The sequence below is a fragment of the Hemiscyllium ocellatum genome, chromosome 11 (assembly GCF_020745735.1).
Source record: "Hemiscyllium ocellatum isolate sHemOce1 chromosome 11, sHemOce1.pat.X.cur, whole genome shotgun sequence".
NCBI lineage: Eukaryota > Metazoa > Chordata > Chondrichthyes > Orectolobiformes > Hemiscylliidae > Hemiscyllium > Hemiscyllium ocellatum.
Window position 1 is genome coordinate 101,068,223 of NC_083411.1, and position 12,320 is coordinate 101,080,542.

The window sequence follows — 12,320 nt, forward strand, 5'->3', positions numbered from 1 at the left end:
TTCACTGTGTTACAACAGAGCAGTGGAAGAATGTGTTTTCACATTCAAGGTTGAGGTTGATTGTTGAAGTAGAGAAGAGTAAACCTTAGCTGAAAATGTGTTGCTGGAAGAAGGTTGCTGAAGAAGGGCTCATGTCCGAAACGTCGATTCTCTTGCTCCTTGGATGCTGCCTGACCTGCTGTGCTTTTCCAGCAACACGTTTTCAGCTCTGATCTCCAACATCTGCAGTCCTCACTTTCTCCTCGAAGAGTAAACCTTACTTTGTATCAACAAAGCCATCACTAACCTGTGAAAAGTTTACGGTTGATGCTTGTTGCTCAAAATAGAAAATATTTAGGCATTCATTTAGAGCAGGATGAAAATTCACAGCTGATGTGAATATTTATTATTTTATTATTACTAACCAAATGCAATTTTCTTTGTGATCAGATATCTTTTTGTGATGATGTGGTCACTAAATATTACTTCGTTTTCAGAAAAACATGGGATTTCGTTTTCATGAACATGTGATATCTTTTGAGAATGCTCACTGCTATTGAAAGTTGATGTTGACCTAATGTTGAACATGTGGCTCTTCTTTTACAAATCACTTCTGAGGTCATCTGTCATGATTTGTGGAAATGTTGTTTGTTAAAGCTTACTAGCTACTTTTACTGTTACTTCTAACTCAGCTTTGAATCATTCACTTTATGGATTTGAGAGGAATTCTGATCACAAGATTGAATTGGAATGTTTGTTTCTCCTTTTCAGATACAAATTTTTGCCAGGGTTCTCTGAATGCAACAGCATGGTTCACAGATTATATTAACCAATGGAGAGTACTTCTGCTGTGTCTTCTATACATAGGAACCTTGATTATCTGGCATTCAGTTATCCGAATATCGGATTATTCGGCAGGATCACAAGGTCCCGATGCTTGGCTAAACTATTCTATCTGGCATTCAGTTATCCAGAATTTCTCGAGAAATACTCCTCGCCCGTGTCCTTCGGATAATCGAGGTTCCTCTGTATACCTAATCCATTGTATATGTATACACTTGGAATCAGTGCATTTGTAGATCACCCTGCATCGCAGTGCTGCCCAGCCGAGTACTTCTATATCTGCACTGATTGTGAATTGAACTTTGAAATTTGAGTTGGTATGACACAGCATAATGTTATTCATTTGCTCATGTAACATCATGCAAAGGTTTCTAACATTTGTTTTAAATTTTAAAACTTTTTGCACATTTTGGGCAGTGTGACGTAGTAGATATGCTATGGTTTCTAATTCATTAAGTTCATATTCTCGATTTTACTACATTTTTATGTTTTCCAAGTTGAAGAGAAATGGGATCATACTTCGAAGTATTTTGTTTTTCCAGGCAATTAGTTGTCCAGTTTACTCTGTATTTATTCTTTTTCCCCGTCCAGATATTACCAGATGATGATGCTGTTATGACGTTGCTGTGTGAATGGGCAGTGAGCTACAAGCGTTCAGGCAGGCACCGAGCCATGGTGGTGGCAAAGCTGCTGGAGAAGAGGCAAGCTGAAATTGAAGCTGAGGTAAATACTTCAGTTGAGCTGAACCAATTAGATCGAATTTCAGTCGTTAAATGTTTAAGGGGCAGGATTGTTGAATCACAAGATTTTGGATGGTTGTGGAATCGAGCAAGGAAAAATTCATAGTAAAGTAATTTTTTTTTACAAGGGGAGTGGTTGCACTGGAGTTCTTTACAGATTAATATTTGTGCCCTTCAGGGCCTTGATGTAAATTAATGACTGAGACCTTAGTATAATTTCAAAATTTGCAAGTGATGCAATGGTTGAATAATCACAAGATATTGCAGTACTTCAGAAGAACAGATATGTTGTTGGAATGGATCGACAAGTAGCAGGTGACATTTAATGCTGAATATTATAAAGTGATTTATTTTGATAGATCACAGAATATAAAGTAAATTGTTAAATGGGTGTAAGAGCAGAGGAACCTAATTGTATATTAATATTTATTTACATATTTGCACATTTATGTTTAGATATTTGATATTGTATATTTAGATATTAGAAATATTAATGTTTAGATACTTATATTTTTATATGTTTATACACCTATGCATAAAGCATTGAAGATGGCAAGAGAGAGCTGATAAGAAAGAATAGGCTCTACTGGGCTTTGTTAATAGAGGTGTAGTGTACAAAAGCAAAAATGTTATTTTAAACTTGTATGGAACATTGCCTCAGCCTCAACTGGAGCATTTATACTCATTTCTGGGTGCTGCAGTTTAAGAAGTATGAGAAGGCATTAGAGTGAGTGCGGAAAAGATTCGTGGAAATGATTGCTGAGATTGGGAAGTTCAGTTATGTAGATAATTTGTAGACATTTTGACATTTTCCTTGAAGGAGGGAATTGATGGTAGGAGATTTGATGGCAGGTTAGAAAATCACGAGTGGTCTGGACAGGGAGATTGGAACAATCTGTTCCCACTGGTGGATGGATTGAGACAAGAAGCCGCAAGTTTAAGGTAATTGCTAAAAAGGACCAATGGAAACGTGACAAAACACGTTTGAACAGTGGTCGGTTAGGCTCTGGAGTATATTGCTTGAGTTTCTGTTGGTGGCAGGATCATTGAGGCACTTAAGAGGGAGTTCGATTGTTATCTGGAAACAAAGAACTTGCAGGGATATGGTTAGAAGCCTGGGGAGTGATTAGGTAATCTGCTCATTTGGAGAATCAGGTAGATATGATGGGATTCATGGCCTCTTCATGTTTTGTAACCATTCTGTAATTAGTTTCAAAATGCTTTGAAGCCTCCCAAAAACATATGGTTCATTATAAATTTAGGATTATCTGTTTTTTCATAATCTGGGATTAAGTTTCTAACTTCAGATGAATAGTTAACCAACATAAGAAACAAATGACAGGCAAAGTAGATATTGGGCCACTTCAAACTGATGCTGGAAGCCGAGTGATGGGAGATAAGGAAATAGCAGGAGAACTTAACAAGAATTTTGCATTAGTTTTCACAATGGAAGACATGAGTAATATCCCAACAATTAAAGGGAGTCGGGGCTGAGTTGAGTATGGTTGCCATTACAAAAGAGAAAGTGCTACAAAAGCTAAAAAGTCTTAAAATTGATAAATCTCCTGGCCCCGATAGGCTACATCATAGAGTTCTGAGGGAGGTGGCTGAGGAAATAGCGGAGGCATTGGTTGAGATCTTTCAAAAGTCACTGGAGTCAGGGAAAGTCCCGGATGATTGGAAGATCGCTGTTGTAACCTCCTTGTTCAAAAATGGATCAAGACAAAAGATGGAAAGTTATAGGCCAATTAGCCTAACCTTGGTGTTGGTAAAATTCTAGAATCCATCATTAAGGATGAGGTTTCTAAATTCTTGGAAGAGCAGAGTCTGATTAGAACAAGTCAACATGGATTTAGTAAGGGGAGTTCGTGTCTGACAAACCTGTTGGAATTCTTTGAAGAGGTGACAAGTAGGTTAGACCAGGGAAACCCAGTGGATGTGGTCTATCTCGACTTCCAAAAGGCCTTTGATAAGGTGCCACACAGGAGGCTGCTGAGCAAGGTGAGGGCCCTTGGTGTTCGAGGTGAGCTACTGGTATGGATTGAGGATTGGCTGTCTGACAGAAGGCAGAGAGTTGGGATAAAAGGTTCTTTTTCGGAATGGCAGCTGGTGACAAGTGGTGTCCCGCTGGGTTCAGTGTTGGGGTCGCAGCTGTTCACATTATACATTAATGATCTGGATGAAGGGACTGGGGGTGAAGTTTACCGATGGTACGAAGTTAGGTGGACAGGCAGGTAGTACTGAGGAAGTGGGGAGGCTGCAGAAGGATCTAGACAGTTTGGGAGAGTGGTCCAGGTAATGGCTGATGGAATTCAATGTGAGCAAATGCGAGGTCTTGCACTTTGGAAAAAAGAATGCAAGCATGGACTACTTTCTAAACGGTGATAAAATTCGTAAAGCCAAAGTACAAAGGGATCTGGGAGTGCTAATTGAGGATTCTGTAAAGGTAAACATGCAGGTTGAGTCCGTGATTAAGAAAGCGAATGCAATGTTGTCATTTATCTCAAGAGGGTTGGAATATAAAAGTACCGTTGTGTTACTGAGACTTTATAAAGCTCTGGTTAGGCCCCATTTGGAGTACTGTGTCCAGTTTTGGTCCCCACACTTCAGGAAGGACATACTGGCACTGGAGCGTGTCCAGCGGAGATTCGCACGGATGATTCCTGGAATGGTAGGTCTAACATACGAGGAACGGCTGAGGATCCTGGGATTGTATTCATTGGAGTTTAGAAGATTAAGGGGAGATCTAATAGAAACGTACAAGATAATAAATGGCTTGGAAAGGGTGGACACTAGGAAACTGTTTCCGTTAGATGAGGAGACTATGACCCATGGACACAGCCTTAGAATTAGAGGGGGTAAATTCAGAACAGAAATGCGGAGACATTTCTTCAGCCAGAGAGTGGTGGGGCCTGTGGAATTCATTGCCACGGAGTGCAGGGGAGGCCGGGACGCTAAATGTCTTCAAGGCAGAGATTGATAAATTCTTGATGTCACAAGGAATTAAGGGCTACGGGGAGAACGCTGGTCAGTGGAGTTGAAATGTCCATCAGCCATGATTGAATGGCGGAGTGGACTCGATGGGCCGAATGGCCTTACTTCCACTCCTGTGTCTAATGGTCTTATGGTCTTAACATCGTATGCCACTTCTTTTGTAGGGCAAGTGGTTTCAAGTGTTGACAAAAATCTTGGGGAGAGAAAATAAATGTCTGTTTTCTGAAAAACAAAAATTGACATGTCATCAATTGGTAGCATCATAAAAATGTACTATGAATTAAAATCAATTTGATTTTTTACCTTCCTTTACACTATGTTTTGTAAATCAAGTAATGTTTTGTCCTGTTCTCTTCTTTACTTTAGAGATGTGGCGAATCAGAAGTGGTAGATGAAAAGGGGTCTGTCTCATCTGGGTCTCTCACCAGTGCCAGCATTCCTGTTTTCCAAGATGTATTGCTTCAATTCCTGGATACCCAAGCTCCAATGCTGAGTAAGTGTGCTGTAGGAAATTTTGCAGTGATGCAGTGCTGTCAGACCAACAAACTTGCTCTTGGAAATCAGGAATCTGTAATTTTTGACACAATGAGATCATGTGCTGTAATTTGGTTTGAGCTTTGTTGGAATTTACTTCACCTAACTTTATTGTATAGTTGGTGTCGAAATGCTGTCAACCGTTTTCTCTTAGTCCGCTGTCAGGAGCCAGAGTGAATAAACTGAAAGTTTTGATCTCAGATGCAGCTGTGTGCATTTGGACATTCATCCTAAGGTTTACCCTTTGTTAGTGGGAAGGCTGAACCATAAGGTCTTGCACATGATTATCCTTAAACCCATTTGCTTTAGCTTGCCATGCAAATTTTCTGAAATACAAATGCAACTGGAAGCAGCAGTGTCTGATTTAACAAGATCTTCTCTCACTGGATTGGGCAGACTGGGATTACAGCAGGAACTTGATAGTGGACATCTTGTTGTAAAATAAGATCGTGCATCTCTAACACTTAATTTGTGCAATTGATTTTATTAGGAATTAGAGAAATATATTCCAGGTTTTTATAAGTTTGTTAAAGCAAGAGACTCTTATCACATTGGATGATGCAACAGTTTCTCAGAATATTATCTCAAATTACATGCTCTAACATGAACTGCAAGGCTCAAACCTATAATGTTTTATCTTGATACAAATTCTGTAAAAATAACAGAATTACAGAAATAGCACATTGATAAGAGACTGAGGAGTACTTTACTACTGATGCAGTGCAACGTGGGAAATCGTGAACAAATGATCTATTGGGTAATCTGATGACTGTTCAACCTGTTGTGTAAGCATTGTTAGATCATGTCTAACACTCAGGGTATAATGTTAATTTGTGTGGTCAGTGAAGTTCATTGCTCAGTTTGGCTTTTTTTTTAAAATGTTGCTGGTAATGATGCTTCCATCATGCTGATTTTTCCTTTGGGGAATTTATGATTTCAGCATCATATTATGATCTGACCTCTGATTATGTGACTTATGCAACTGTTTTCCCATAAAAGTTGGTGATTTTTATAGTTCAGTATCTGAAATAAATTGAAATCAATAGAAATAGAAGTAACATTGTAAAGACAGAAACGGAGCTCATGTTTGAAGCTGTATCTCTTATTCATATCAAATTGTACATCGCTGGCGTTTGTCAATACCAAATAGCAATGCTGGTGACATTTTTCATAACTGATGGTAATCGTACAATACAGAATGATGGCCTAAATTCTGGAAACAAAGGTGTAAGTCTAGTTTGGGTAGGGATGAAAATTGATAAAGGCAATAATTCAGTTGTGAGACTGGTGTAAAGGCCTTCTAACTAACCATATGGTAAGGTGGAGTACAAAGGAAAAAATAGTAAGAGTTCAACAGAAAAGTATGGCAATAATCATGAATTTTAATCCATATATAGGTGGGAAAAATCAGATGGGAGAAGATAATAAAGTTGACTTCATACTTTTTCACGAGAGTTTCTTAGAATAATGTGTTCTGAATCCAACCAGACTGGACTGGAATAAGTATTGTCCAATGAGGTGGGATTCTTTAACAATCTCTCAGTAAAGGCACCCTGAGGTAGTAGTGACCATAATATGAATTTTATAGTCACTTTCAGGGAGAGTTGAGTCTAAGACTGATATGTTAAACTTAGGTAAGGGCAGTTATGAGGGCATGAAAGCAGGCTAGCTAAAATGAACTGGCAAACTTAAGTTCCAGGATAGATTAATTGACGTAGTGATGGACATTGAAGAAATAACATGTTCTGTGGGTAAAGGAGATCAGGTACATTTTCAGTACATGGATTTCCAGAAGACATTTGATGAGGTACCACATTAAAGCTTATTGGAGAAGATAAAGGATTATAGAGGCAACATATTGATGTGGATAGAAGATTGGCCTGCTAACAAGAAAGAGAGAATGCAGAAATGTTTTTCTCTGCTTGGCAAGATGTAATGAGTCTTCTGCCAGAGGGAATGTTGTTGGGCTATTGACTAATGAATATCAATAACTTGGATGATGGGATGGAAGATGTGGTTGCCAAATTTGATGAACTGAGACAACTGGAAAAGTACATTGTAAAGAGGAAATTAGGAGGTTGCAAAGGGATGTAGTTAGGTTAAGATAGTGGGAAAAGATCTAGTAAGTGGAGTATGATGTGAGAAAATTGACTCTCCATTTTGGCAGGTAGAATAAAATAACGTCTTATTTAAAGGTGAGAGATTACAGAAGTGCAAGATGCAGAATCATCTGGGTGATCTAGTACAAATGTGATCATAAAAGGCTAGTTGCAGGTCCAGCAAGTAATTGAAAAGCTAGCAGAATGTTATTGCAAGCAAAATTAACCATAAGATTAGGAAGTTTGTGCTTCAATTACACATGCTGCTGAGACTTAACTTGGACTAGTGTGTATTATATTGATCTCCTTATTTAAGGGAGAATTATTGGAAGCAGATCAGAGAAACTTTACTCATCTAATGCCTGAAATGGTCAGATTGTCTTCTGAGGAAAGGTTGGACAGGCTAGGTTTGTATCTGTAGCATTTAGAAAAATAAGAGGTAATTTAATTGAAACATAAGATTTTGAGAATTGTCAGGAAGAATGGAAAGAGGACATTTCCTCTTGTGGGAGAACCTTGAACTTGGGGACACTCCTTTTTAAAATAACTTGTCGCTCATTTAAGAGGAGATATTTTCCTGTCAGGGGATTATAGATTTTTTAAACTATTTTCCTCAGTATTTGTAGAAGTAGAGCCGTTGAATATTTTGAAGGCGGAATTAGATTTTTGGTGTTCAAAGGGTGCAAAGTTATTGGGATAGGCAGAAATGTAGGAAAATGCAGTCCACTCATTTGTCACTCTATTCACTACTTTAAATATTTATCCTCTCTATCAATAGGCTGCAGTGTGTAACATCTGCAAGGTGTACTCTAGCAATTTGCCAAACTGCTTTCGGCAATATGTTCCAACCCACAATCTCTAGCATTGTGACAATAAAGACAGAAGTCCTAGGGGTTTAACCTCTACCTCCAAATCACAAGATTGAGCTGGCTGAAAATTCTGGAATTCCTAGTGTAATAATATAGATGGCAGCCATTTAAGACTGTAACTTACTTTCTTAAGGGCAATTTGGAATGGGCAATAAATGTTGACTTCGCAATCCCCACAACCCACGAATGAATGATAAAAGTTGACTCATGTAGACCTACCTGAAGCCATTGGAGTCATAGAGTCATACAGCACAAAAACAGACCCTTCAGCACAACCAATCAATGCCTACCAGGTTTCCTAAACTGAACTAGTTCCATTTGACTGCATTTGGCCCATGTCCTTCTCAACCTTTCCTATTCATGTCTTTGAAATGTTATTAATGTACTTGTCTTTACCACTTCCTTTAGTGGCTTGTTCCACATAGGCATCTGTGTGAAAATGTTGCCCCTCAGGTCCCTTTTAAATTTTTCCCGTCTCACCTTAAACAAATGGCTGGTAGTTTTGGATTCCCTCCCAGGAGGGAAAAGATCTTGGATATTTGCCTTATTTTTGCCCTTCATGGTTTTACAAACCCAAGGTCACCCCTCAGCCTTGTATGCTGTAGGGAAAAAGTCCCATCCTATCCAGCCTCCCCATATAATTCAAACCCTCTTCTAAATCATTTTTGTATTCTTTCCAGTTTAATAACATCCTATAACAGGGTGACTAGAATTGTACACAGTATTCCAAATGTCACGAAACCAATGTCTTGTACTTTCGTAATCTGATGATCTAACTCAGTTCTGTGACTGATGAGTGCAAGTGTGCCAGCCACTTTCTTTGCCACCCTAGCTATCTTGATGCCACTTTCAAGGAATTATGTACCTGCACTCCCAGTTCTTTCTGTTCAACAATACTCCCCAGGGTCCGACCATTAATTGTGTAAGTTCTGCCCTGATTTGTCTTACCAAAATGCAACACCTCGTATTTTATCTAAATTAAACTCCATCTGCCATTTCTCAACCCACAGGCCCAGTCGATCACAATCCTGTTGTGTTCTTGGATAACCTTTCTAACTGTCCACTGTACCAGCAGTTTTGATGTCATCTGCAAAATTATTAACCATGCCTCCTATATTCTCATTTAAATTGTTCATATAAATGGCAAATAACAGTGGACACAGTACCAATCTTTGCAGCTCATTGGTCACAGGCCTCCAGTCTGAACAACAATCTTCGACCACTACTGTCTCCAAACATCAAGCCAATTTTATATCCAGTTGGCTAGCTGTCTTTGGATTTCATATGATCTCAGCTTAGTAACTAACCTACCACGTGGAACCTTGTTGAAGACCTTGCTAAAGTCCATGTAGATGCTTCAAAAAACTCAAGTTTGTGAGACACTATTTCCCAAGTGCAAAGCCACGCTGACTACCTCTAATCTTTGCCTTTCCAAATGCATGTAGATCCTGTCTCTTGGAATATCCAACAACGTACCCACCTTTGATGTCAGGCTTGCCCATCTGTAATTCCCCGCCTTTTTCTTGCCGATTTTCTTAATTACTGGCATAATGTCAGCCACCCTCTATCTTCTGGCACCTCACCTATGGTTGTCGATGATACAAGTATCTCTGCTGGGGGTCTTGCAATGTTTTCACTCATTTCCCACAATGTCCACCTCAGATTTAGGTTGTTTGTGGTTTCAACATTTAGACTGGAACTGCAAATAATTTCTTCCTGGTATGAATTTACATCTGACCTTTATTGTACTCAGCTATAAGTAACCTTTTCAGGATTTTATGCCAGCACTCCGAATCTAGAACTAACATTAGCTCTTTACTCTATTGCAGTCTAGTTCATTACATTCTTTCATTAGTCACATTTTGTTCCAAGGATTTCATAGGACTACCCAAAACTTAAAATAACATTGAAACCGGAAGTCTTCCTTTTTGAGTTATGGGTGTTTCCCTTCAATTTAAAAGAAACCAGTTTCTATCAAATGTTGAGGCCCCGTTATTTACCTTGCTCAGTCGCAAAGCAATCTACAAGAAAGAAAAAAAATCAGTTAGTGGTGTACACAAACCCATTCAATCTGAAGCTATGTTGTAAAACTTCTGTTTTTAAAAGTAGTCATTATTGTTACAGAGATATTTACAAGTAACTACTTCTGACACACAGACAGCCCACAGATTACTCAGAAACCAAAAACCCAGTCTGGCAGGCTGCCTGCTTTGTGCAATATTAGTACTTGGGAGATGTATTTAATCCATAGAATGTCGCTTGTACATCAATGGTTATAATGCACATTAACATTTCATTTGGTGTCCTTAACTTTCCCTTAATTGTCTTCTAGCTGACCCTGGTAGTGAAAGTGAAAAAGCTGAATTTGCCAACTTGGTACTCCTGTTCTGTGAGCTGATTCGCCATGATGTTTTCTCTCACAATGTCTACATGTGCACACTGATATCCAGAGGAGATTTATCCTCAGAGCAGCATGTGCCCAGACCACGTTCACCAGTTGATGATGCAGCAGAAGAACAGGACCGGAAGGAACATGAAGGAAATAGCAGTGTAAAGCTGGAGGTATGGAGAAAATCAGGGATAGTGCTGAGGTAGATGTTTGAAATATAATTTCCTCTATCCTCTAACTTTAGCAATCCTTTTAGCCATAATCTTAGTGCTGGACATGGTATCATGTAAGCGATGCTGTCTGATTAGCGAGAAAATCTGGTGGCTATTGTACGCAGTTTCATGTCCTTGGGGCAGCAAATAAAAGACTGATTGATTGAATGGTCTCTGACCTGATTTTTTGCTTCACTCTTCAGAATGAGGTATTAAATTCAAAAGTGGCATTGGAAGGGGAGAATGAAAGGACTTTTTTGACTAATTTTTTTTTCCAGAGTGCAAAGTGTTTGTCTTTGATATTTTGAAAACTTGGTAGCATGTCCTATCTACCTGGGCTCTGATGCTTTTTCTTTGTTTATTTCCTGTTTGATCAACCTGTCCTTGTTTTGGGCCTCTGTCAATATGCATTTCTTTCTTGTCTGATTTAGACACATGTTTGGTGCGAGGTTTTCTTGTGTGATAAACCACAGGCTGAAGAATGTGACATTGAATGCTGATCTCCAAAACACATTATGAAAACTCTCAAAGTTTTTATTGCTAACAAATATTTTAAAATATCAAAATCCAGACCAGAAACGAAACATAAAAATGAGCTGAATCCAGTTCATGCGAAGTTAAATATTTCCTTAAAATGTTTGACCCAGAAAAGCACCTGACTTTGTGTACACATTATCAAAAGTCCCAGCTGAGTACCGATCGTGCCTTTCATTTACCACTTTGTGTTTTTATCATTCAATGTTGTTTGCTTCCATAAATAGGGAGAACTGCATAGATTTAATAATTTCAGTGAGTTATTTATAAGGAGATTACATAAAATTGGGTGTAGTAGGTTCAGGGGTAATTTTATCAATGTTTTCAAGCTATCACATGGAACAAATCGGGTAAATAGAGGAAAATGATCTCTGCTGGTTGAGTCCAGGATTTTGAAATGAAGTTTAAAAGTCAGAGATTTTCCAGGAGTGATTTCAGAAAACACTTTTCTCCAGACAAAAACTAATAGAGATTTGGAGTTCTCGTCTGCAAATGACAGTTGCTACTAGATAAGTCGTTAATATTAAATCTGAGTTTGTAGATATTTTTTGTTAATAAAGAGAATAAAAGATAAGGGGCCAAGTACACATTATGAGTGAGCTTGTATGTCAATCATGATTCTTTTAAATGTTGGGTTATGATTAAGGGGTTATTAGCATACTGTTCCTGTTTTTCTATATTCCTTTATTTTTGACTTAATCCAGTTTCTGTACACTTGCAATGTGACTCAGTGCATGTCTTTGATTGAATTCAATTATGTTGCTCATCTAGTCTGTTATAGCTTTCACACTAAAAGTTTCTTCCTCTTATAATTTTGGGCATTTATGATTAACATTTTCTTGCCTTTTCCAAAAAAAATTATTCTATCGAATTTTCCGAACTTATGCCAGATAATTGCTGAGGTATAATAATAAGAAATGGGGTTAGCGATAGGTCATTCAGCAATTCAAGCCTGTCCTATCGTTCAGTGAAAAGATCATGATTTGTCTACCTCTCAAGCTATCACTGTATCCCTTGATGATCTTGGTACCCAAAATCTAACAATCTCTGGCTTGAATGTATTAAGTTATTTAACATTTGCAACTCTCTTAAGATAGAACATTTCCAATGTTCTCCTTATCTTAGTC

The 12,320-nt window shown here is 38.3% G+C and overlaps 1 protein-coding gene across 1 annotated transcript in view; it reads left to right on the forward strand.

Annotated features, from left to right (window-relative positions):
* med12 (mediator complex subunit 12) overlaps positions 1-12,320 on the forward strand; it is a 197,583-nt gene that overhangs the window by 47,413 nt on the left and 137,850 nt on the right. Inside the window, exons 11-13 of the mRNA XM_060832767.1 lie at positions 1,414-1,545; positions 4,923-5,049; positions 10,391-10,620. Coding sequence (XP_060688750.1) covers positions 1,414-1,545; positions 4,923-5,049; positions 10,391-10,620 — 489 coding nt within the window. The remainder of the gene's footprint in view (positions 1-1,413; positions 1,546-4,922; positions 5,050-10,390; positions 10,621-12,320) is intronic.